The sequence below is a fragment of the Theobroma umbraticum genome, unplaced genomic scaffold (assembly GCF_002168275.2).
Source record: "Theobroma umbraticum cultivar Fairchild unplaced genomic scaffold, ASM216827v3 scaffold_44.0, whole genome shotgun sequence".
Lineage (NCBI taxonomy): Eukaryota > Viridiplantae > Streptophyta > Magnoliopsida > Malvales > Malvaceae > Theobroma > Theobroma umbraticum.
The window spans coordinates 3,343,064-3,369,978 of record NW_018397255.1 but is presented as its reverse complement, the minus strand read 5'-3'; the positions used below and the strand labels follow the sequence as shown (position 1 = coordinate 3,369,978).

General features: G+C 34.9%; 3 protein-coding genes across 4 annotated transcripts; all 3 read left to right on the top strand.

The window, feature by feature from the left end:
- Positions 1-2,057: 2,057 nt before the first annotated feature.
- On the top strand, positions 2,058-6,851 carry LOC110408890 (Serine carboxypeptidase S28 family protein). The gene is made up of 10 exons (XM_021418021.1): positions 2,058-2,583; positions 2,671-2,857; positions 2,999-3,132; positions 3,236-3,348; positions 3,520-3,643; positions 4,588-4,737; positions 4,848-5,003; positions 5,120-5,199; positions 5,276-5,325; positions 6,494-6,851. The coding sequence occupies exons 1-10, from the start codon at positions 2,185-2,187 to the stop codon at positions 6,631-6,633; spliced, it is 1,533 nt and encodes a 510-aa protein (XP_021273696.1). The 5' UTR covers positions 2,058-2,184; the 3' UTR covers positions 6,634-6,851.
- Positions 6,852-7,351: 500 nt separating this feature from the next.
- LINC4 (crowded nuclei-like protein) lies at positions 7,352-13,644 on the top strand. The gene is made up of 9 exons (XM_021418225.2): positions 7,352-7,711; positions 8,688-8,897; positions 9,000-9,253; positions 9,769-10,039; positions 10,147-10,230; positions 10,317-12,151; positions 12,281-12,590; positions 12,989-13,167; positions 13,272-13,644. The coding sequence occupies exons 1-8, from the start codon at positions 7,523-7,525 to the stop codon at positions 13,100-13,102; spliced, it is 3,267 nt and encodes a 1,088-aa protein (XP_021273900.1). The 5' UTR covers positions 7,352-7,522; the 3' UTR covers positions 13,103-13,167; positions 13,272-13,644.
- Positions 13,645-16,470: 2,826 nt separating this feature from the next.
- Positions 16,471-23,550, top strand: LOC110408987 (branched-chain amino acid aminotransferase 2, chloroplastic-like). Of its 2 annotated transcripts, XR_002444540.2 has the most exons (11): positions 16,471-16,692; positions 16,787-16,881; positions 18,224-18,401; positions 18,784-18,960; positions 19,049-19,180; positions 20,137-20,235; positions 20,377-20,493; positions 21,231-21,326; positions 22,370-22,482; positions 23,169-23,361; positions 23,455-23,550. XR_002444540.2 is itself a non-coding variant. In XM_021418173.2 (10 exons), exons 1-10 carry the CDS (start codon positions 16,567-16,569, stop codon positions 23,284-23,286), a joined length of 1,251 nt encoding a protein of 416 aa, XP_021273848.1. In that variant the 5' UTR covers positions 16,472-16,566; the 3' UTR covers positions 23,287-23,550. The 2 variants fall into 2 exon arrangements, 1 of the variants encoding a protein (XP_021273848.1); XM_021418173.2 differs by having other exon boundaries at positions 16,472-16,692; positions 23,169-23,550.
- The last annotated feature ends 3,365 nt before the right edge of the window (positions 23,551-26,915 follow it).

The window sequence follows — 26,915 nt, the reverse complement described above, 5'->3', positions numbered from 1 at the left end:
CAAATCCCTCTCTCTCTCCTTCCCTCCATTTTCTTTATTTTTATCCCCCCTCTCCCCACCCCTTTTTCCTAGCTTCTACTCCCTTTATTTTAACTAAAAACCCACAAATTTTACACCTAAAAATTTGACTAAATGGTGATGCATGTATGATCTCTGCTCGAAGAATCTGATTCAAATTCCGTTTCTCTTATCATTAAAAAAAAGAAAACCGCACAAATGTCATTGGTATGGGCTCGTGAATTGCTATAATAATTGATTGCGGGTCTATGTCATTTTATGAAGCCCGTATGGTTGAAAGTTGAAATCCATTATTATGACTAATCCAATTCTCCGATTAGTCTCCTAGAGGCCCACACCTTATTAATGGCTTGAATTTGATGATAAATAATTTGACTAGCTCAAGTCATGGATCTTACTTCTCACGTTTTACTCAAGATTAATGTTATACCCAATATTTTCCACGAAATAGTTATTCGGAAATACAACATTTCCTAGCTTTCTTGTTTTTCTTGTTCTAAACCAAAGACATGTGCTAAATATGAAATTAATTTGGTCAAAAAATCTATCCAGTCTTTATACTTTTTAATTTCATTCAATTTAGTACATGAATTCAAAATCAAAGCAATTTAATTTTTTTATTTTGAAATTTTTTTAATTTAGTCTCGATATTTAATTTTTCCATTAACAAGGATAACATCAGTGTTAACGTGACACATTTTGATGACATGTCATCCCACGTGATACTGGTGTGATGATGTGGTAATACCATGTGACACTAATATGATAACGTGGTAAATGCTGACGTTGCGTTGACATATCAGTGTCGCGCGACAGATCAAAAAAGTTTTCAAAATTTTTTTTTTCATGTCATAGGGATTAAATTGAAAAAAATATATAGTACAATGATTAAATTGAACAAAATCAACATGTTAAGCTACTAAATTGAAAAAAAATTTAAAAAATATAAAATTTTAAATAGATTATTGATATACTTATTAATAAGTTAAATATTTAAATAAAAAAAATTTATAATGTTAAAAAATATATAAAATTTTTTTACTTAATTATTTGATTTTAGAATACGTGTTATATATTTTCCACAAAATATATATTATGCATCTTACTTCTCAAGTTTTATTCAAGATTAATGTTATATCCAATATTTTCCACAAAATAAGTTATTAGGAAATATAACATTTCCTAACCTTGTTGTTTTTCTTGTTTTAAACCAAAGACGTGCCAAATTTGAACTTAATTTGTATCTGTTGAAAGCATGCTAGCATAAAGTTTTCTTACAAAGACATGTTATAGATTTTAATTGATTAAAAAGTGATATCTGGACTTTTGTGAGTGGTTAAATTATTTAAGTTAATTTAAAAGTGTTATGCTTTTTTTTTTTTTAGATTTAAAAGGAATATGTATTAATGAATTTAGATGAGTCTATTGAAAAAATTTCAATATTCAACGTAGATAAATAATATCATGAAAAAAGTATAAATAGGGATCAAATATATTTGATTTTTAACATGGTTCATTTTGATAATTATTAATTCAAGTAAGGAGTTTCAGTCTTAACTTAAATTCAAAACTTGAGTATTGCAATTATGTAATAAATACATATACTTTTAAAAATATTAAATTGTTATGAAATAAATTTTAAGAGAACAATTATAAGAGAGATATAAAAGAAAGAACTTAGAAAGAAATAAAATATTTAAAAGGAGTAAAGAGATCTTATTCATTTGTATATTTACAAATGAAGTGAAGTGACTTATTTATAGATTAATAAACTTTTATTTAAATTGATTTTATAAGATTAAATTTGTAAAATTACTTAAAATTTAGTAGTAATATACTTCAACTTAGTTTAACTAAGTAATTTGATTGGTTTAATTACACTTGTAAGTGTTTTTTTGTTAAAAATAAATAATCTAAGCTCTTTCAAAACTTACATTTTTCCCTTTGAGTTAATCACCAGGCCCAGCCCATATATCCAAAATCCAGTTTGCCATAAAATGCCAACAATGACGTGATCCACTCGACTGCATCAGAGAACAGAATTGATAGACCACCTTCCCTGATCCTGCAAACACCTGAACATAACCTCACCTACCTCAAAGCTTCCCGGCTAAACGCAGCAAACAGTTGAGTTTCAGTTGCTCTGCTGAAACTCGCCCACCCAAAATGGCAAGTCTCAGAGTCTCCTTCATCCTCATCATCATCACCACCGTCCTTTTAACATCCCCTTCTTCATCCCTTACATCACAGCCCTCCAATGTCTTTCCCTCCAATAAACCCCCGCGCTTTCTGGGCAAACACTCACACTCAATCAAAACCAACCACCAGCAATACCGTTACGAAACCCGGTACTTCTCCCAACGACTGGACCATTTCAGCTTCTCGGATCTTCCGAACTTCCGACAACGTTACCTTATCAACACCGAACACTGGGTCGGCCCATCTCGTCTCGGCCCAATCTTTCTTTATTGCGGCAACGAAGGTGACATTGACTGGTTCGCCGTCAACACCGGTTTTGTCTGGGATATCGCCCCTCGCTTCGGGGCCATGGTTCTCTTTCCTGAGGTCAACTCAAATTTCAAATTTCCGTTTTATTTAAGGCTCTGTTTGATTGAACCTCATCACTAAGCGTAATGGTGATGGAATTGGCAGCACCGGTATTATGGGGAGTCAATGCCGTACGGAAGTAGAGAAGAGGCTTATAAAAATGCCACTACTCTTTCTTATCTCACGGCAGAGCAAGCGCTTGCGGATTTCGCAGTTCTGATTACTGATTTGAAGAGGAATTTATCTGCTGAAGGGTGTCCGGTTGTTTTATTTGGCGGCTCATATGGAGGAAGTAAGTCCACGATTTTTGAAAAATTTTTAATTTAGTTTTTTGGGTGTTTATTGAATGCTGTTGCCGCTAAATGAATGGTGGAATTTGATTAGTGGAAAGTGTTTAGTTATGTAATTGATCTTCATGGCATTAATGGAACAGTGTTAGCGGCATGGATGAGGCTGAAATATCCTCACATTGCCATCGGAGCACTTGCTTCGTCAGCGCCAATTCTTCAGTTTGAAGACATTGTACCTCCAGAAACATTTTATAATATTGTCTCCAACTCATTTAAGGCAATGCAGTTCTAAGTTCTTTTTGTTTTTGTTACAGTTTGTTTATAGTTTAGTCTCTATTATAACACTGCCACTTCTTTTTTTTGGCTTTGAATATATGTAGCATGAAAGCAATAGCTGCTTTGACACTATAAAACAATCATGGAATGCACTGACATCTGCGGGTCAAAGAGAGGATGGTCTTCAGCAACTGTCTCAAACTTTTCATTTGTGTCGGTAAGGACAAAAGAAGAAATTTGTATATATGCATGTTCTAATCAACAGGGACACAAATTTTTGGGTTTTGATGTGTCGGTAAGGACAAAGGAAGAAATTTGTATATATGCATGTTCTAATCAACTGGGACACAAATTTTTGGGTTTTGATCTAGTTTGAAAATATTGGCAGGGAACTGAAGAGTGTCCAAGACCTTTCAAACTGGTTAGAATCCGCTTATAGTTATTTGGCGATGGTGAATTATCCATATCCTTCTAATTTTTTAATGCCACTACCTGGACATCCCATAAGAGAGGTTAGTTAGGAATAATGTAATTTGAAACTTATGTTATGGCTTAAATTCAACCACTTATATGCAAATGCATGTAAGATGGATTTCTGCAAATATGATAACAACTAACAAGCCCACTTCCGGAGCTGCTCTTTACCATTGATCTTTTATGAAGTATAGAATGTCTTTATTCGATGATGTTGTTGCCCTTTACAGCTCTCAGAGCGTCAATTTGGTGACATTTTGTGAAATAAAAAAATAGGAAACTAATCAATTGAGGGTGAATGATAACAGTTGAGTTGCATGTGCTGTTGTTTTGTTTTTCTGTTGTTTTGCATCTTGTTGTGTATTGTTCAGCATAAGCTTAAAGAAATGGCATGCTAATGTTCACTTACACATATTTTTCACTGTAATTCTGGAATAATAGAACATCAACCATTTGTTGTGCAAGTTCTATATATGAAGCCCACTTGGAACTTATTCAGGATGACTGAGATTTTGTAGTAGTATACATATCAGTTGAAGGTGATAGGAAAACATATTAAAGATAATGATTTCTATTCCATTAGCCATGTAATATAAGTTTAATTTCCTCCAGCTGCCTTGATTATGAATTTTTCTTCTTTTTGGCGTCTATTTTTTTCACTGTCAATCGAGCAAATATGTTGATTTTAAGGGTTACCCTCTAATGATTTTTATCTGGATTTGTTTATATTAGATATGTTTGCATTTTGAAAGTGAGAATGCCCCTTCTTTGTTTTTAAATGCCTCTTTCTTTCTTTTTAGGGTTTTACAAGTAGTGGATTTAGACGAATGAGCATTATGAACTGACATTGCTCTAAGTATTCCTTTTATTGTGTTATTGCAATCTATGCATCGTGTTGCTGTTATTGTGGACCTGGTTTTCTTGTGTGATATATTTTCTGTTGTTTCCCAACTTGCTCTAATTAAATATGTACCTGTTACAGGTATGTAGAAAGATTGACAGTTCTCCTGACGGGTCTAGCATTCTGGAGCGTATATTCAACGGAGTAAGTGTCTACTACAATTATACTGGAGAAGTTGACTGTTTTCAACTTGATGATGATCCTCATGGCATGGATGGGTGGAACTGGCAGGTCTGAAAATGACACTACATTTTACTCCTTTATCAGTCTTATAATTCTCCAAATTTTTATTTAGTTATGCATTAATGTTTATTGTCTGTCACTTCTGGTTCTTTCTTTAGGCATGCACTGAGATGGTTATGCCAATGTCTAGTGATAGAAATACAAGCATGTTTCCAGCATATGATTATGACTACTCTGCTTTCCAAGAGGAGTGCAAGAGGGATTTCCAGGTGACACCAAGGCCTAGATGGATAACAACCGAATTTGGTGGACATGTAAGAGAACAATATGTTACTATATCTCTTTTAGTTCCCTCCATTTGCATGGTTTAAATGAATAAGCATTTGTTGATATATGGAGGATAATGAACAAGCATTGTTGTTATGTGAAGGATATTGAGCATGTATTGAAAATCTTTGGAAGTAACATCATATTCTCAAATGGTCTATTGGATCCTTGGAGTGGCGGCGGGTGAGCTCGTTGTATTTACTTTTATCAAAGTTTTAATCATCTAATTTCTGACTAATTTTGATAATATTCACTGCAGTGTTCTGAAGAATATATCCCAAACAATTGTTGCTCTTGTTACAGAGGAAGGTAATACTTTCTGAAGTCATCTGTTGCTTCCATTTTTGATAAGTATAATAATTTGGGGCATAAGGTTCTCAAACTAAACTACATGATTGATTTAGCTAGTAAGCTCTTATCTTGAATGAATAAGGTGTCATTTGTGCAACTGCCCCATCAATTAGGAGGCCCTAAATGTCAAATCTACTCAGTTTATGGATTCTTTTTCTCATTTGTTCTTTAATTGGGGCTGTTCATATGTCATTTGTCTCTTTAGCTAGTCCTGACCTGTCATCTTTTTGGGTTTTTGTCTTGTCCTCATAGTTCATTTGGCTTGAAAAGAAATTATATCTCTAATGATAGCGTGATCCTTGATATTTTAGTTGTAAGTAAATCTTCAGTTGTTGCTGCTTCCAACTTCCATCAATGCAATTGCATTTTGTTTTTCACTTAATATTATAATTTGTCAATCACAATGTCTTAATTTCAAGGAAACAAGTCTAGCATGCATTTGATTGGACCAGAGAGAGAATCTTATACATATTTAGTTACAGCTTTGGCTGTCCTTTTGTGTAACAAGTGAAGCCAACCATCCCATAAACACACAACAGTAACCCAAATTTATAAATTTATGATCCTGGAGTGCTTTTGGCTCTGTTTTATTGTTCTGTACCATTCTGTTCTGCATTTTTTTGTGGTGACTATCCACTTATCACGTCTTCCTGGTCTAACAATTATAATCATGGAACAAGTGTAGAACTCAAGTTTAACATTGTAGCTACATTGTTCTTATAAGATTAAAGAATAGCTTATCAAGCAATGCCAATCTGATAAAGTTTCCCACCTCATCCCTGTTTCTAAATTTAATGAGTGTGTTTCAACGTACAGCCGATGAATCTTCCTGCTCCTCTGGTCTTTTATTAAGTTTTAGTTTAAGCATCTTCAATGTCAATTCCTTTATATGATCACTTCTAAGCCTTGCAAGATTGATGTCGAGGCCAGAATTTGTTTAAAGGACATGATTTAGCATCAGTAATCTGCTAGCTGATGTACCATTTACAGCTCTAGACAGAACAGTTTTAATGCCGTTATTAGCACAATTGGAGTTAGTGATGAAGTGGTATTCTAACTGATTACCTTTACCGCAGCCAGTATCATTCAAGTATAACAACATTTTTTTGCTTATGCAATGTTTCAGGTGCCCATCACATAGATTTGCGTGCCTCCACGACTGAAGACCCTGACTGGTTAGTGGAACAGAGGGAAACTGAGATCAAGTTGATTCAAGGTTGGTTGGACAACTACCGTGAGAAAATGAAAGCAACCCTCAAAATTTAGATATGAAAGATTGTTGGAACGTGGATGTTAATGTAAGTAATTGTGTACGTATCTTCAAAGCTCTGCTTCTGCCCATGTTTTCCAATCTGGCATTTGCCAGATAAGCTACTACTTGGGCCAAGTAAATTTAAATAAGTTAAAAACCAATGCGCTACGTTTTGTAGCATTCGCTTATAAGCTTTGACAATTGTGGGGAAAAGGCTACATCTTTTTCTTGACCTGAGTTTTTGGCCGTTTGATCGAGATTGGATTGATTGATTTACTAGAAAGATAAAAAGATATTCCTTTGTCAGTAATCTCGGATATGAATTGCAAGCAGAGATGAGGAGGCAAATAAGTGCAATTAAATTTAAATCCTTTTTTTTATTTGGCCAAATTTAAACATAAATCAAGAGCGAGATATGGGTGCAAATTGCCCAATTGTAGAGAAACACGTGTAACTGATCTAGCTTCAGCCGGCAAACGGCATATTTCCAATGAAAGCGACTCATAAATTAACCCCTTTTCTAAACTTTGAACATAGCTGACGTGGGGTCTTGACTGTCACTCTTGACACTTCGGTCTAATCCTGTTTTAAAATTTCAATTTCAATTCACTTTGCTTCTTTTGCCCATAGAGTGGCGGCCTAAACTTTCAAAAACGACATCGCTTTTATGTCACACAAAAAAAGAATCTTTTTCTTTTTCATTTAATAATGGCAGTAAAAGCGATTTCAACTTTCTAGAGAACAAAACTCGACTCAGCGGTGAGCCGGTGACTCAACACTTCGATGCTCTTTTTTTTGTCCAGCGAAGAAAGAAAAAAAAGAGAAGAATTAGATGAAAAAAAGCTAAAGACGTTCGGATCATCGAAAGTCTAGGGATTTGGCGCCGGTGGTCGGGCTTGGAAGATGGCACGTCCGGTCACTCCAGGTACTAGTAGAGCGTTGTCGATAACGCCGGGGTCTAGGGTTTTGAAGAGTCCTCTTAGTGATGAAACGATCTGGAAGCGGCTCAAGGAAGCTGGATTCGACGAGGAATCGATCAAGAAGAGAGATAAAGCTGCTCTCATTGCGTATATTGCAAGGCTTGAAACTGAGGTTTGCTTCAATTCTTCAAACTGCTTTGCTAAATTCTTTTCATGATTTTTCTTTGTCTTTTGTTTATTTTTTAAGGGTTTGTTTGGTTGCTGGTGCAATAGATAAAAAAGAAAGTATTAGTAGTGTATTGAAATTTAATTTGTGAATTGTAAAGGTGGCAACAAAAGAACAAAAAAGGATAAATTCTTTTTTCTTTGTGGGGCGTTTTAGTTTCAGTTTCAGTTTGTTATATTATATATAACAAATTTCAACATAAAACAGAAATGCTTTCGATTTTTAGTTTGTTGTAATTGTATATAGAATTTGTTTTGATATTTGTGACCATGTGATTTATGAGGTCAATTTTCAAGGTCAAGCTACCAACTAAAGTCTTGAACATTGCTTTAGGTTGAAAGCTTTGTAATTCACTTAAATGCCATTCAAGTAGCATCATGTTTGTTTTCTTTGTATGAGCTTTGATGGAAAAAAACTTGACTTTTTTAATCTAAATTTTTTTTTGTGCTGTTTGGGGTGTTGTTTCCCTTCTGATACCCAGTAGGTGGTTGACGTTGGGAGCATGCAAATGGCACCTTTGATCTGTTAACTTTGTGGGTTTTTATGAGATTTTATAGCATTTATGGTTTTGTTCTGTGGGTTCTATGATTTGTTTTATTGCTTTTAGTTAGCTTTTCTCAATTTCTATGCCCCTGTTTATGGATTTAATGCCACTCTATATTATATTTTTTGTTCTGAGTTTTTGCACTTCTTGGTTCCAATGGTTGACACATAATTGAGCAGTGATCTCTTCCTACCTTGGTGCATGAATGAAACTTAAACAAATGGTTTGTGCACAGGATAAGAGTGAGGACTGGTGGCACTCTTGTTTAGCATATGATGATCTATGCACATTTCATGTTTCCCATAATTTCATGTCGCAGATCTTCATTCATTTTTGCTTCTTTTCACATTTTATATATTTATTTATTCTTGTGTATAGCTCTTTGACCACCAACACCACATGGGCCTTCTTATATTGGAAAGAAAGGAGTTGGCTTCCAAGTATGATCAAATTAAATCCTCTGCTGAAGCAACTGAGATAATGCACAAACGTGATCAAGCTGCACATATATGTGCTCTTGCAGAAGCAAAAAAGCGAGAGGATGGTTTGAAGAAAGCTTTAGGAGTTGAGAAAGAATGCATCGCTAGTGTATGATTTTCATTTAAAGTCTCATTAATTTTAGGAATTTTTCTTTTTCCCTCCTCTTTCACTATTATATGTTTCTTAGGACTCTGTGGTGGGATTTTGCAGATTGAGAAAGCTTTGCATGAGATGCGTGCTGAATCTGCTGAAACTAAGGTTGCAGCTGAAAGTAGATTAGCTGAAGCACGTATTATGATAGAGGATGCTCAGAAGAAGTTTGTAGAGGCTGAGGCAAAATTTAATGCTGCAAAGTCTTTACAAGCAGAAGTTAGCCTATTTCAACGCACTGCTGAGAGAAAGCTCCAAGAAGTTGAAGCACGTGAAGATGATCTTGGTCGTCGTATTTTGTTGTTCAAAAAGGAGTATGTGATATACACAGCTTTTCCCTCTTTATGTTGTTTGTACTATCATTTTCTTTTTCGATTGTTTCTCTGTTTTTTTCCATTTCAGTTTGCAGTTCTTGAACATGCTTTTAATTGCCAAGAGGAAGTATTTGTGCCTTGTGTATCTTCCTGTGTTCATAGATGGGATGTAGTCTTCTTGTTATTGGATTGCAATATGAATTAGGTCTTGCATCGAAAAGTTTCTATAAATAAGAACCATGGCATGATAGCCTTCTAATCTAATCTACATATTTTTAAGATGAGCATGATTGAATCGCCTGTTGCTGAAAGCAAGTAAAACTTAATTGGCTTGGTCATGGTGATAGTGTGTGAAAATGCATGCTTGCTCGGTTGCATTTCTGCAGTTTGCTGATGATGATATAATTCATCTAATTGTTTTTACCATAATGTCACATAGTGCAATAGTGAGTCTATAAATTTGATTTAAAAGTTTGGTTCAAGGAGTCTGTTAATTATTTATCTACATGTTTTAGTTGTGATGCAAAAGAGAAAGAGATCGTTCTTGAACGGCAATCGCTGAGTGAGAGGCAGAAGATTGTACAGCAAGAACATGAAAGACTACTTGATGGGCAAGCTTCCTTAAATCAGAGAGAGGAGTATATTTTTAGTAGAACTCAAGAACTAAATCAACTTGAGAAGGAGTTGGAGGCTTCAAGAGCAGATATTGAAAAGGAATGTAGGGCTTTGAAGGATGAGAAATGTAACCTTGAGTTGAGTTTAGCTTCTCTGTCAAAAAGAGAGGAGGTTTGTATAATTTATATGCCCATATGATTTGGATGAATTTTCTTGTGAATTTGTTGCTCTTACCTTCTGGAAGTCATATTAATTCAATTCTTCCTTTGTGCATGTAGGCTGTTATTGAAAGAGAAGCTTTGCTTAGCAAGAAAGAGGAACAGCTTCTTGTTTCTAAACAGAAACTTGCAAACAAGGAATCTGTGAGTTACTTTGTTGAACTTGCTTTATGATTTTCAATTTTGTTTCTCTTTTATAGAAAACTTATTCTTTTCAATGAATAATGTAGGATGAAATTCGCAAAGCCATTGCTAGTCATGAAACTGTATTGAGAATCAGAAAATCTGAGTTTGAGGCTGAGCTTGAGATCAAGCGTAAAATGACAGAAGATGAGATTGAAATGAAGAGACGGACATGGGAGCTGAAGGAGATGGATATCAATTATCGGGAGGACCAAATTCGTGAAAGGGAGCATGATTTTGAGATTCGATCAAGGATGTTAGCGGAGAAGGACAAGGATGTGGCTGAGAAGTCAAATCTCATAGATGAGAGAGAAAAAAATGTGAGTGTTCTTGAAAGGGAACTTGAGTTGAAGAAAGCTCTTCTAGAAAAAGAAAAGGAAGAGATAAGTAAAAAGAAACTAGAGCTTCTGAAGTCGTTGTCTTCATTGGAAGATAAAAGAAACCAAGTTGATTGTGCAAAGGAGAAACTAGAAGCCATGAGAACTGAGACGCATGAATTATCAACTTTGGAATTAAAACTGAAGGAGGAACTTGACTTGGTTAGGGTTCAAAAATTGGAGCTTATGGCTGATGCAGATAGGTTAAAAGTAGAGAAAGCAAACTTTGAAAATGAGTGGGAGTTGATTGATGAAAAAGGAGAAGAGTTGACGAAGGAAGCAGTGCGTGTTCGTGATGAGAGAGAAGCAGTTTCAAAGTTTCTCAAGGATGAACGTGAAAGCTTGAGAAGAGAGCGTGATGTGATGCGAGAGCAGCATAAGAAGGATGTTGAGTCATTGAATCGTGAGAGAGAAGACTTCATGAACAAGATGGTTCTTGAGCATTCTGATTGGTTGAACAAGATTCAACAAGAGCGTGCTGAATTCTTGTTGGGAATTGAAACCCAAAAGAGGGAATTGGAGAACTGTATTGAGAAAAGGCGTGAGGAATTAGAAGGTTCTTTGAAGGAAAGAGAGGAAGCTTTTGAGCGAGAAAAGAAAAATGAACTTCAGCATATTAATGCTCTCAAGGAGAGAGCGGAGAAAGAGATGGAACAAGCTACTTTGGAAATGAAAAGGCTTGATGCTGAGAGACTGGAGATCAAGTTGGATCGTGAGCAAAGGGAAAGGGAATGGGCGGAGTTGAACAAGTCTATTGAAGAGCTTAAGGTGCAAAGGCACAAATTGAAACAACAGAGGGAACTATTGCATGCTGATAGAAAAGAGATACAAGCTGAGATTGAAGAGCTCAAAAAGTTGGGGGACTTGAAAGCTGCCTTGGATAATATGATGGTGGCTCAAATGCAACAATCAATTATAGAGCTTAGCCAGCAGAAAGCATCTGAAAGAAAGAATCTGAAACAGCAAACTCTCATGCAAAATGCTGGATCTGATTCAGATAAAAATATGGTTGTTGCTGACAATGGCCATGGATTCAACTCTCCAATGTTAAAACCAACTGGTGCTTCTCCTCCTAGCTCTGCTCGTTTCTCATGGATCAAGCGCTGCAGTGAATTGATATTCAAACACACCCCTGACAAGGCCCAAATGAAGCCTGAAGAAGGCTCTTTGACATCTGACACTGAAAATGTGTGTGTGACATCAGCTGGAAAGTTAGTTTCAAGTGATGGCCAAAAATACAAGCGGTATGGGAGAAAGCCTGTGGGGTTTGATGGAGAACCGAAAGTGATAGTGGAAGTGCCCTGTGAAGGTGAGGTGGTAAAAGGAATCCATGATTTGGAATCTGAAATTGAGAAAAATGATGCTGAAAAGTCATTATTAGTTTCTGAACAAGGCAATCAACCTGGAAAGAAAAGAAGAGTTGCCAACTCACCTTCACGCAGTACTAAGAAAAGGAGGCAAAAGAAAGATGCTTCATCAGTTGAAGAAGAGGATATTACCAACAGGTATCCACTTGTGTCCTTATATCAGAAATTTTTTGTTTTTAGCATGTTATTTAGCCTTGTAATGATATACAGATTTTTTCTTGATGCATGTAGCTCAGTTTTGCTTACGATGACATTTGTTTTTTTCAGCCTAAACTCAACTGAACCAAATGCATCACAGGATCAGCCTGCATTAACGGACAATCAGAGTCATGGAGGGGCTGATGAGACCAATGTGCTGATTATTGATAAAATAATTAAAATTTCAGAAGTTACCTATGAGAAAAAGACTGTTGGTGATGATGATATTGTAGCAGAATCAGTGCAGGATATTTCTCAAAGTGGAGTAATGTGTAGTCATGAAAATGCTACACAAGGAGAGAATGGGGGATCTGAGGAACCGGGAATGGTGCAAGAAGCACATTTGGGGGACTTGTCTCAAGTTATCGAGCCCTGTCAGGTAAGGGCTGATTGCCCCTATCTGCAAGTTCCTTTTTCTTGCATGCAGATGATACTATCAACATTTTAGTTGGCTTTTTATATATGATATGAATTATTTGCTTTTTTACCCTGACTGGTGCTGTATCTCTGGTTCATAAACAGTAGGATCCCCTGTTTATGAGCTGGTTAATAAATTTTCTCATGATGGGTACTTATACAAGATGATCAGTTATTTATGCAACTTCATCAAATAGGAAGTGTTCCCTGGCATTTTAGTCAAACTAATCTACTTGCATTCTATGTTTTCTTATTTGATATGCCCCTTAACTTAGTTTCACTTTTCAGTATACAAAATTAGTTTCACTTTTCAGTCTTTATTTTGTATACTTAAGGGTCATGCCATTCTTGATTTTGTAGCCAATGGAAGACATTTCAGAGAGAAGCGAACAGAAGCTTGAAGAAAATGTTGCTCCCAAACCAGATGACAATGAGAAAATTGGAATGAGGACGAGGTCAATGCAGAAGTTGTAGAATTGTAGTTGTTTTTTGAGCTGCTACAGTTAATTGGCAGCAAATTTTAACCATGTTGCACAAAGGTATGCTTTTTGTCCTCTCTTTGGGGCCTAGTCTCATGTCAAATTATGATAAAGATCAATCTTGATTGAAACAGCCTTCTAATTACTCTTTTTGGTTATTGCAGGGTAGCATAAGTGACTAGTATATACTTGGAAGGGGTCGACTTATCTTGCAGGAACTAATCATGCGAATGTGTTTAACTAACTCGGAACTTGTTTGAAACTTGTAAATGCTTCTTTATTCTGTTGTTCATGCGTGGGTATGTTTAGTGGTTGGTTTCTGATATTCCTTGTTAGTTTCGATAGGGTGGTGTGATAGCTTCTGGAAGGTGGGAGTGTCTTGTGTTGGTTTATGGCTTGTATGATGAGAAAACCGGTTAGATTTTGCCTAGGTATTTTAAAAGCCTATAGCGTGGTGTGGTGTTGGAAATTGGTTTGGACGACTTGATGCCTTTCTTACCTCCTAATAAACTTGAATGATATAGCAAATTGAGAAAATGCGGTTTGGTTTTCTTAAAACTCAGTCGACCAACTTTTCGAGGCATGATTTTTATTGGAGCTGATCATGGTCTCTTGCTTATGTGTTTCTATTTTTCACTGAAGAAAAATAAAAAATCTCTAGGTGACTGCTAGCCTAAAGGCGGCAGGCATTATTTCTTTTGGGCGTTAAATACAAGGAGTTTTCGTGTGTATGAAAGCTAAAGAAGAACCCACCGCTTTCATCGACTTTCACGCGGATTAACTATGATTGGGATTGGGGATTTTATTACTCATGAATTATTTCAAAAAGAAGAGAGTTTTACTTAATTTGTTGCGAGTTTCACGTGTATTTATAATGAACGGCAGTGATTATGTTGGGAATTTTTTGTTCAAATATACAAAAATACAGAGATAGTAATTGAAATGATTCTTTTGGAGGATCAAAAACAAGTCTTTTTATGTACTCTTTTTGTTTATCAGGTTTTACCATACAAGTATTTTCATTTTCATTGAACTTTTATTTCACCAATTATGTCTTTAGGTTTCAAAATTACTAAATTAACTTTAAATTTGTTTTACAAACCTTCAACAATACATATGTGTACTTTGGGAAACGTTTGAATTAATCAATATTTTCTTTCAAGTAAGTAACGTTATTGCATGCACACTAAACTTACATGTCTTGTCTTTGTAAGTAATCTCAAAACAATTTTTATATTACCTTTTTACTCTTATTTCAAATTGTTCTTTTAGAGTTAGCATGTTCAAAGTACGTTTCAATTCGATCTTCGAAGAAAATATTTTTCTTTTGTATAAGTGATCATTGAAAATGGTTAACTCCTCAATGGCAAGTGTTTGGAAGGAGAATCTTTTTGCACTTGGAATTAGTCACGTACAAGATATCTTTGTATTTTTTTTTTTTGAAAATTATCATCGAGCAATGTCTCATACGAATGAATTACATTTTTGCTAGCAATGAGGTTATCGTATATGAGGTCATCACATTAAACATATCCTATATCAACACCTCTAACACGTTCCGTTTTGCCTTCAACATTATTACAAATTGAAATATCACTGTCGTAAAGCCAGTTATCGTCTAAACTGTCATCATGCCATTCATCAAGCTGGTCATTGGAATTGTCATCAAATCTATTTTCATCGGCAATGAGTAAATCCTTATTTCCCTCATCAGATGCAATATTATCCTCGAGTATTACAGTGTCATCTTCTAGCGTCACAATGTTATCCTCGAGTGTCGTAGTTTTATTTGAAAATGGCATTACAATCTTTACAATTTCACTTAATTGTTGCATTTGTTAAACAGAAGCAAGTAATTGGTTTGATGCACATGTTGATCAAAATTGTGTAGTCAATTGTTCTGTGAATGTTGTGGGTCTACCGAGTTGCACAAACTCTTGTGCATGCGTCAATTGCTATTATTGTGGTTTAGGGACCGAAAGTTGTGGTATATGTGAAGCACTGTAAATATCATTTTGATTGAGTTGATTACCATGTTGTATAGCTTCTTCATGAGACATATCATTTGTATGATGTTCCTTAAAAACGATATACATTGCTAGAACATTCTTCTGTTCTAGCAAAACCAATGTAACAGTCTCATCATCCTTGATAATTGAACGTGATAGTTTTTTAAGTATATTGATTAATGCATGCAACCCAATCTTGTGAATTTTCGAGTTTACTGTAACATCTTCAACTAGCTTCATCAAGCTCGCAAGCGATAAATCACTTATAATCCCCTGCATTTGTGACTCACCATTCTTATAAAGGCCATCCACCTAATGACCATGTGTCTTTATCACAAGTCGCACAATTGAAACGTCAATAAAATTTTTTAAAAAAAATTTGTCAGTCAATTTACACATTACATGCCGTGTTCTAAAATTTTGCTACATGCTATGTTCAAAATATATTGTTACATGCCATGTTGAATAAATTTTCTCGCACGCTATGTTCAAATGAAACATATTATTACATGCCATGTTGATAACATGTTACATGCCATATTCAATAAAACTATAACATGTTATGTGTTAACATATATTATTTTAATATATTTTTTACATATCATGTGCATGCATGGCGTGTCACAACTCTAGGTAATATTTTAATTTAAACAAAAAGTTTCAAAAATTAATGTTTTGTAGCAATAAACCCAATAACATGTTTTGATGTCATCTCTATTATAGGGTTTATTTAACGAGAATGATATGGTCAAATGTCGAAAGATAAACCACTGTACGATAACCATGGTACTCAACAGAGAGCTGAAAAGGTTGATACAATTCAAAGAGCTAAAAAAGTTAAAATAACTAACATTTAATTTTTTTATGATGAGTTAGAAATGTTTTTAAAAGTATTTTTATCTATTGTTGTTAAAATTAGATAAAAATAAATAATTTTATATAAATAACTATTTCTGAAATCAATTTATAAGGAAAGTTATTTTTTACAATTTCATTTATATTTAATGACATTTAATTAGGAAGTTATTAACGTAAGTTGGGCCCACTGGCTACACAACAGAATTGACTTCTACAGTGAATCCGGGTGAGTCCGTGTCTGAGTGACTCAGTAGTCCTGATCCTAAAGCCGGAAAGCAGGTGTATGATCTAACCATTGGTACTACTATTTTATTCATATCTTTTTCTATATTCATATACCATAGTTTTCCGTTATCAGTATTTTATGTTTTATTTTTTAAAACGTACTATTTAATTTTAATTATTTAAGAGCAAAATATTGATTAGGTTAAAGTTGACGAGGACTTTAAGAGTATCCACGTCAGCTAGAAGTTCTTTCTAGCCTGCAAAATCCTTACTTAAAATATTTTCCATTTTGTTGGCAGAAAACGAAGAGACAGGGAGAGAGAAAACAAAAACAAGTTTATTGGCGGAAAAAAAATAGAGAGAGAAAATGGAAAGCAGCGCCGTCCTCGCTAGTCTCCAGCCAACTTACCTTATTTGCCCTTCTCGCTCTTCCTCTTCCTCCGCCGCCGCCGCCACGTTTCTTCCTCAACGAACGCGTTTCTCTCCTCCGCAGGTAACCTCTTTTGTCTTTTTCCTCCATCTTTCATTTCTTCCCCGTTGCAGTTGCCTATTTGATTCTGCTTATTTGCTCCGTGTTTCTTTCTCAGTTGCAGAAGCAAATTTTAGCCTCTGCTTATTCTCGCAATGTTAATGAAGCTAACTATCCGTTTAAGCGTGCTACTGTGTTATCCGATTCTTATAGGTGTGTGCTTTTTTTTTTTTTTCACTATGAAGATTAAAATTTTGAAATTTTATGATCAAATTGCATTAGATTTCCTCAATTTCATTGCATTCTTTGTTTATTTATATTTTTATTTAGGCTCTCTTTTAGTAGCCATTTTTGTTCTTTAATTTTACATTTTATCAAAGAACTTTTCTTTTCCCAAAGTCGTAATTTTGCCATAATGTAAAAGAAAGGATATCATTAGCAAGTGTATCATTAGCAAGTGTGTTTGGCGTTTGCTTAGTTTGGAAGATCTACATATTATTATTCTTAAGGTTTTATGGTTTTTTCTTTTCTCAACTCGTTTATTTTTCTTATCAAGAAAAATAAGGTATACTGCATTTGGATAGGAAAGTAGGCGACATTTTTATTATAAACTTCTAAAATATTTAAGAATTATAAAAAGTTAAAAGTTTGCCTTTCATGGATAACATAACTCATTTGTTCTTTTAAACAAATTTGTTTGAATTATTGTCTCAATTTAACTATTTGCTTAGTTTTTTCTATGAATTATTAGTTTTTTTTTCTATTGCCTTTTTCTTTATAGCAATTTATTTATCGAGAAAAAAAAATAGCAAAAGCAACAACAGAAAGAGCCTCAAGTTAGATTCTTGCTTTTGGTAAAAGGCTAAAAAAGAAAAGTATGTATATAATTTAGATTTAAACTTCATTTTGGTTGATACTATTGCATGACTAAAGGATAATGTTTGTGTACATATGGAGAAGGCTTTTAACAATTAAAAATTAAAACATTTCAATTTTATGAGTAGCAGAAGCTTATGACTGTGCTTTTATATGCATTCATTTACTTGTTTATTTTTGGCTTAAAAAAATTTGCTGTTTGCTTTTCCTTTATAGCAGAACAGATTGCTAGCAAGTGGAGCCTTAGTTTTGCATTGTAGCTAAATATTTACCGGTGCAATCAACAATTCATCCAGTAATTTGGAAATTTACATTATGATAGAAGTCAAGAGAAATGCTAACATTTAAGCTGATAAGAAGTGAAATTCAATTTTTTTTAGTTGCTTGAGGGCTTGAGGATAAAGAAATGGGTTGTATTTCAAAGTGTATTATGCACAATATTATTGGTGGTTCCATTCTGTCCCAAATCTCTTCAAAATGTGGCAAGATTTGGAAAATACTTCAGAAGAGAGTACCTTTCTATATTTCTCTTGTTTTCATAAATTCTCTGCATATAGGTATCAAAATGATGAAATTATCAAACTCATCCTCTACTTTGCCGCTTTTCTCTGCTTCTTTCAATCCGAAATGGTGATTTTTTTCTTCTTCTGTGCATTTGACTTAACTGTTTTGAATGCAGCACTGAAGCATCCGAATTGGCTGATATAGACTGGGACAATCTTGGATTTGGGTTTCTTCCTACTGATTATATGTATATGATGAAATGTACTCAAGGAGGAAACTACTCTAAAGGTGAATTACAACAATTTGGGAAAATTGAATTAAGCCCCTCAGCTGGGGTCTTAAATTATGGACAGGTTAGATTTCTTAACTTCCATTCCTGATTTTTTTTCTGCTTTGCTTAGATTTCATTACTTAGCCATGATGGTTGCTGTGCAGTATGCACAAACCTATTCTTATGTGCGGATGATTACAATTTAAGTAAGTAATATACCTATATTATGTTACACAACCTTGATGACCTCCTCCCACCTCAAAGAGAGAGAGAGAGAGAGAGAGAGAGAGAGAGTTCATGATGTGTTATATCTAGTGTAATGCTCTAAGATAATGTGTTGTTAGGGCCCCATTTAACTTTGCCTTGTAAAACTTATATTTAATTTGTCTTTAAGCATTGTGATATACTAGTTCTCTTTTCTCTCTCTCTCTCTCATATCATTGTTTCCTGGTTTGTGTCTCTAGGGATTATTTGAAGGTCTGAAAGCCTACAGGAAAGAAGATGGTAATATTCTTCTTTTTCGTCCTGAGGAGAATGCTCTTCGAATGAGGTTGGGTGCAGAGAGGATGTGCATGCCATCACCCACTGTTGAGCAGTTTGTGGAAGCTGTAAAGGCAACTGTCCTGGCAAACAAACGTTGGGTAACAAGCAACCTTGATATGAAGCAGGAGTTTTGCTAGCAATTGGCTTTACCCATTTAATGAGTAAATTGTTAATTTCTCATTTCAGGTTCCCCCCCGTGGTAAAGGGTCCTTGTACATCAGGCCATTGCTCATGGGGAGTGGTGCTGTTCTTGGTCTTGCACCTGCTCCTGAGTACACCTTTCTTATTTATGTCTCACCTGTGGGAAACTATTTTAAGGTTTATTATCTTTGATACTTGCTTTTTAGTCATGCATAAGCTTAATCAAATTTCCTTTTCTTTTAGCCTCGCAAGAGGGATACATTAGCTGTATAATTTTTTAAAGGTTTTTTTCTATCATTATACACACACACACACATGCATACACATTTATCTATAATAATATAATATAGGGTAAAATACCCTCACACCTTTAAGTTTTAATCGAAATTCCAAGCCGGTCTATTAGTTTTTGAAATGGACACTCTGCTCCAAAAGTGTAAACATCGTTAATAGAGATGATGAAAAGACAAAAATGCCCTTTTTTCTTTATTAATTTAAAAAATTATTATTATATATATATTTTTAAAAAAGAGCACCGATCTCCCCAAGAAAAGAGAGCACTAGCCGATGTTCCCCAAGAGAGGGGAGCATCGATTGGTGTGCTTCTCTTTTTTTTTTTAATTAATAAAAAAATTAATGAAAATTATATAATAGTAATTTTTAAAATTAATAAAGGGTAAAATTATCATTTCAATATTGTCATGTCATTAAACCAACGGAAACACTAATAATCGACTAACAATTGAATCTATGTGTCCAACAAAAGATATTTTTTTGGGACGGAGTGTCAATTTCAAAAACTAATGGACTTGTTGGGAATTTCAATCAAAACTTAAGAAACTGGGGGTATTTTACCCTATAATATAATACATCTCTATACATTGGCCTCTGTTTATAACTGCCTTAAATTAACACTCAATGAAGATGGTTTGTTATTTAATTACATATGAGATAAGCAACCGTTTAAGATTATGCTCTGTTAAGTTTAAAATCCTTTTTCAAGCTATTAATTTTCTGTTTGGAGGCATAATCAGTTCGTTGGATTTACTCTTTGGTATCCTTTTGTTTCCTTGTTTTTATAATTTGGCAAATTATAATATGATTATTCACTCACAAGTTGTATATGATTCCAGGAGGGTGTTGCTCCAATACATTTAATTGTTGAGCATGAATTGCATCGTGCCACTCCTGGCGGCACTGGGGGTGTTAAAACTATCGGGAATTATGCTGCGGTAAGCTAGCTTTTCTAGTGCTTAGTGAATCCATTCACCAATTCATTTGCCTCAGGCAGTTGAAATATTTTTGATAGTGAAACAAGGACACTAATTACATTTTCTACAAGCTAATGCTGTCTCTTTCTACCGTGTATGTAGGTTCTGAAGGCGCAATCTGCTGCAAAAGCCAAAGGATACTCTGATGTCCTCTATCTTGATTGTGTTCACAAAAAGTATTTGGAGGAAGTTTCCTCTTGCAACATTTTCGTGGTGAAGGTATTATGATCTACTTATTTGTTAGTAGTTAATATTTCTTTTCTCATCTAGACTTGTGGTGGTATGCTATTTATCATAGAAAGAAGTGTTAAACATCAATCTCCCCCTTTTTGAAAATCTTCTTCAATGTGTTTAACAGTTATATGTGCCTTAACATTGAAACCTAGTAGCCTTTATAAAAAAAAAACATTGAAACTTAATAAAAATGCTTTGTTAGTGGACCATGTTCTGTGATCATGATCTCCTTGCTTTATCTTCAGTCTGAATTTTAAGTGATGCATTACAATAAAAGCCCACCATTGTAATCTTTTGTTGGAACTCTACTACAAATTGGGGCTAGCATCATTGCCATATTGTCTTGCCTTTGACTGAATGACTCCTACATATAGCTGTGGCATGACTACCAACTTTTACTTCTGCTTTGGGGTAGCTACTTAGAATCCATCTTTGTTAAATCTAGTACCTCTAAATGCTTTCTTAGTTCAATCAATCTGTAAGGATATTTTGTTTAATCTATTTATAATAAAATAATTGTGCTCAAATGATTTGAATGAAAATTTCTAGAAGCTATTCTGTTTCTAAGAACAAAATGCTGTCTAAGAGTTTAGATTTCTGAGTTAAATAACGCTTGTTTTGGATCTTTTTATACTCCGCGGTTGATGAGTTAAAACATACTGAGATGATGTAGTTGACACTGAAGTACCCCTTTTTCTTTATCTTGATTTTTGTGCTTTTAGGGTAATGTCATCTCAACTCCTGCAATAAAGGGAACAATCTTACCTGGCATCACAAGAAAGAGTATAATTGATGTTGCTCGAAGCCAAGGGTTCCAGGTACTCATTGTGAAGTTTGGAAGACTATTTATAAATTCATTTTGTCCAAAATAATACTATGTGTATCTGGGAATGTATATAATTGGACCTCGTTATTCTAGCTTTGTTACAGTTTTTTACTTAGATTTGTTGTTCATACTGACACACCAATTCTAGGCACATCTTTCAGACTTCCTTGGCGTCTTGGTATGTCATAATGTCTTATTGTAGAGACTTTTATATATGTTATTTGTAGAAAGGTATAGTTGCACCTGATTTTTATGCTGACATAGTTCAAGTGCTTGTCTCCTAAATCCTAGAGTTTCAAGTTGTCAAAGATTCGGGTAGGAAAAACTGGGCTTCCCAAAAGCTCTGTTGTTTGCAATTGGAGGACAATTGAATTTCATTTCAGACTTTTTCCTCAAAACCTTGCAATGCCTTATTCAGATTTTTTGATGAAATTATAGAGTTATACATAAAATGCACATTGAAATAGTATTCTTTGTTGCCAGCATATAAAAGTTCCTAGACATCAATGATTCAGAAATAAAAATATGACGGGGTTTTTACATTAGCCCTATGGTTCTAAGTTCACATGTTGGATCATGGAGGATGTTTACTATTTGGTTTCTGCAACTTATGCGTGTTGTTGTTTTCATCTGGATAATTGTTTTTGGTGTTTATTGATTAAGTTTTGCTTATGAAAGAATGTCTGAGAGTGGTTACCATCCTTTTCTCTTTCTTCTTTGTTACTTAGAATAACTTTGTAGTGATAGAGGCTGCAAGATCTTAGAACTTGGAGAAAACAGGACGTAGAGAGTGAGCTACTTTTTCCTGTTAATAAAATTTCTTCACTTGTCTATATCTTCTGAATGTATTGGTAGGTATTCTGCAATACTCTATGATGCAGCCACTTTTTCAGATTTTACGTGGATGGTTTCCTCTAGACTGAGTTAATAAATTTTTTAATAAATTTCACATTGTGTGACATCATAATTGTTGCAGTCAGAGTATGTGAGGAGCTCCTTGGATCATTTCCTAATGCTCATCTGCTGATGATGCAGGTTGAGGAGCGCCTTGTGGCAGTGGAGGAATTGCTTGATGCTGACGAAGTTTTTTGCACAGGGACAGCGGTAGTTGTGTCACCTGTCGGCAGCGTTACTTACAAGGGTGAAAGGTAAATTCTCTGTGCAGTTGAGTGAATGCTTTTTGCTTAACTTGGTAATTTTCCTTCTTTATGTTCTGTTTATATCTTCCATTATTTATTTGTCTCCTTTTGTGGGAGATGGAGATGGTAGGCATGTACTGTTTGTTTGTTACTTTTGCGTGGGGCTATTATTTTAGTAAATGGAATTTTAACATTCCAATTGTATGGAAAAGTGGGATTGGCTGATGTTGAGCTTGACTTTTAGATGGGGACACATTCAATGGAGGAAACAAAAATCATTACCTGTTCCACAATACTTGATAGCCTTCGTAATGATTGCAGCTATTGTTTTGAATTCACGGAAGGAAAATTTTAATGACTTCCGAAGCAATTACAACTGTCTTGTTATCTCCCCTCGGATCAAGTCACAAGTCTGTTTGTCAGTACTACCATTGTTTTTGTACATAAGTGACACAGTAGCATTAGTTCTCTCTCTCTCTCCCCCTCTCTTTTTCTCACGGTTTTACTCAATCTCCTTTTCCTTTAAATGAAAATGAAAGTGCGAGTAAAAATCTTTGATCAAAGCCATAGGTAGCATGGTCTTGTTGAAGCAAAACTGCTGCTTTTGCCTGAGTGCTGAAGTGCGTTGTCTATCTTCTTGGTCTTGGATAGGGTTCTGACGAACGGAGTTTGTTGTAAAATTTTTAATCGTGCAGGGTGTCTTACGGAGCAGATGGTTTTGGGGCTGTATCACAGCAGCTCTACTCCGTGCTTACCAGACTCCAGATGGGTCTTATCGAGGACAAGATGGATTGGACTGTTGAGTTGAGTTAGGAATACTTTTGTCACATCTGGTTTTCCATGTTTCGACTTCTACAGAGACGTACATCACTGCCTCAGTTTTAAAATGTTGTTTCTTTCTCCAATGTAATATCTCGATATAGTTTTTGTTCTTATGTTGGTAATTAGAATTTTTATCGTTTTCTCTCTTGAATGATGCAGCATTACGCAAGGATATCGACTTCATCAATTTAATTTTTTCACGACTTCCTTGTCTGTATTTAAACGTGGTGAGCTAATTACAAGCTTATTATTTCATGGGCCTGAAAAGCGACCAATCCACTTCACTAGTTTGATATGCTGGCCTTTTGACCACATTTCATTGGGATTGTTGTTCTAATGAGACAGAAAAGTGGGCGTCACAGTATCAAATCAAGGATTACGTTTTCAAACCAATTTTGAAGTTGTCGTTACTTTCTTTGCCTTGGTTAGCGTGCTATTTGTTTTGTCCCACCACCTAGAAGAAAAGGCCGTTGGGCCTATGATGGGTCAGATCGGAGCTCGTCTCGTCAAAGTCTAGCCCGCAATGATGCCATAGACCGCTAGTTCGCTAATAGGCAATAGCTGCCTTGCGTCATGTGATGTGTCCTTGAACACTGAAGATTTTCAATTTGGCTAGAAGGCTCTTATTTCTCCCGTGGTTCGGTTTTCTGATGTGCATTAGAATCAATGGCTAGATGAGGTGAAACACTGATAAAAACCAATATATGTTTCAACATTTCCCCTTGATCTTTATTTTCTTTCCTAAAAAACAATGGAAGTCATTACGGAAAGAAAGGCCCTATAGGAATAGTCTATGATTTTGTCAAAAAGGTCCCGTGTGAGGAAATTACCTTGCTGGTCCAGGGTTTCTAGAGTTAATCCCCCCCTATAAGTTATCTTCTTACATGTTTTTTCTTTGTTAAAAGTAAGAAGAAAAAAAAAACAAAAACGAAGAAAAGAGCAAGACATGTCACAAGATCGCATGAGCTTGTGGAAACGGTCTGAAACAAATACCATAATCAATATTAAATTCGAATTGTACCATTTTTAAAACTTCTAAAGTTGCTAAATGAATCTGGGTTTTATCTGCAAAATTTTTGTCTTTTTCTTTCCTCTTTTGACCTTTCATACATCTTTTTATTTCTTCCACTAGCTTTAAAACTCAGCATGCATTAATGCTACGGCAGCAGCAAAAAGAGAGAAACCGCGTTGCTGACTTGCTTTTCATGGCCGAGAAAAGGCTAAATCAGAGGAAAGTTTCAATCACTTTATCCTTCAAGGGATCGGTTTGTAGCAGTCAATCCCGGGAGTACCTCCCTTCTTGACTACAAAGCCTGACGACTACATAGAGTCAGTCAACGTCATGTTCTACACATGACATGGCTTCCAGATACTTTCGTGCATGGAGATAAGCTGATCGAGTAACGAGTTCCTAATTAGAACATGCTTGAAGGCAATAGGAAAAGAAACATAATTCAGTAAAAGGAACTAATCCCTTTGACATAGTTCAGTGTTATCCCCGCAAAGGGTCTGGACTATTAGCTCTTCATTACCTTCGAAAAGGTCCTTTGTTCATGATCATACTAACTAGCTAGCTTTATGTAAAATTAAATTTGAGTTCATTAGCTCATCCAAACAAAAGAAGGAGATCTGAGTTTGCCAGTTGTGTTCTTCTTGTCAATCGCATCAATCTCCTCTCCATATCCATAGATTTTTAGCTCCAGTAAAATAAATTAATAAGTACAATGAGTCGTGTAGTTTCCAAAGCAAGTTTTATGCTAGCTTGAATTTGGTATTCTTAGGTATTTACCTTTCTAGAGAATGACACGCATAGCACACAAAAATAGAACAAAAATTAAACTTGAAACTTCTCAAAATCTAAACTGTTTATTTGACCACTGGACTAAGGTCCCATTGGCTTCTCTTGATAAGTTTATGGGATTCCAAATCGCACTCAAATGTGACACCAAATGAGAAGTAACAAACTCAATTGGTACTATTCAACTCTCTCTATGTATATGTAATTGAAAAATTTAGTCTAGGTTTGTTCTTATTAGTACTACAAAATCTATAAACATGCCAGGCACCATCGCCAATTATCTTTTAAGTTGTTCTTTCCTTTAAATCATATACTTAAGGGAATGCATCCAACGATTATAGCTTAAACACTTTGAATTTGCAAATCTTTTTAGCAAATTTGAATCTTCAGAACTGCTTTTTATTTTGCAATCTATACGTAAAGAGATAATATATATATATCTATCAAAAAGACTTTTGACTCAGTAATCAGAGGCATTCAACTTTAAATTCCTACAATCACTGTAATTTGAGTTGAAAAACAAGCAGGTGCATGTATTTACATTAATAACATTGATACTTAAGTCTTTCACATGTTTCATGGCCACTCAAACGATGGCGTACAACAGATATATGTTTCTAGATGTCTGATTTTCAAAATCATTGTTTGATTTCTATAGAAACATCTATTTTTCTCTTTACTTTTTAAATATTTTAATTTAGAGGAGTGAAGGGTTTTTCCAACCCGAGAGAGTTCATTAGGGTAATTTTTCCAATCGTTTGGAAACATGTTGCACTCGTGGAAACAGATGCCTTAATGTGAAGTGTGGACAGCACATGCTATTATGTTGAATAGGAACAAAAGTCTTAGATTCAGCATGGACAAATAAGATCAAGTTATAAAACTAAGTTGAGAAGCACTATTTGATTCAAACATTGAGGTGTTAGAATTTATCATGTCTCCATTGTAGCTGAAGTTGAAAATTCAAGGATTCTGGCCAAAAATTTCAGCAGGATTCATTTAATAGCGGACCTTCCTGGCTCTTGCATAGCTGCATATTTTCTAGAATTTTCAAGCTTCCAAGGAAAAGTGGAGAAAACCGTGTGCTGCATGTACTTTCTTATTATACCACTGATCAACACTAGATTACTGATATTTTCTATGCCATGCCTCAATACAAATACTGTGCTTGGTTGGGCAGAAAATGGAATGAAATTATTTCTACGGTGTGTGAACAGAATTATGTATCCAGGCATCTTGTTTTCTTGGCAATAAAAGAGAGGAAGAAAATGTTAAGAGGAGGAAGTGAAAAAGTCTTCTCTCATGAGATACAATTCAAGTCTTCCTCAAATGAGAGGACAAAGACATTTGATTCATTATTTTATTCTATTTTTGTTTCCTTCCAATCCTTCTAAAGCGGAATCCAAAGAGATGATAGTCTGCTTTCTTTTATTGTTTTTAATTTTCCTTTGTGTTTGATAGATTTCCACGCATACCGAAACAGTAATGTGTATAATAATGTAAAATTTGTACCTAGTCAGCTAACCTTGAATGACCCACCACAAGAACCAAATGCCATCATTATCTCATCATTATCCCATCATTTTGAGATTTTCTCTCTTTACCTAATCAACTCGAGTGGCTTTCCCTATCTTTGGGTCTTTTTTAATCTATAATGAACAGCAAATTTCTCCCCCCACAAGTTCCACTTTCATTTTCCAAGTATCCCCTGTACTTCTGTCTTTTCAAACAACGTCAAATTTGCATTGGCCATGCCGTTAGAAAAATATTTATGTATACCTAAGATATATATATATATATATATATATATATATATATATAT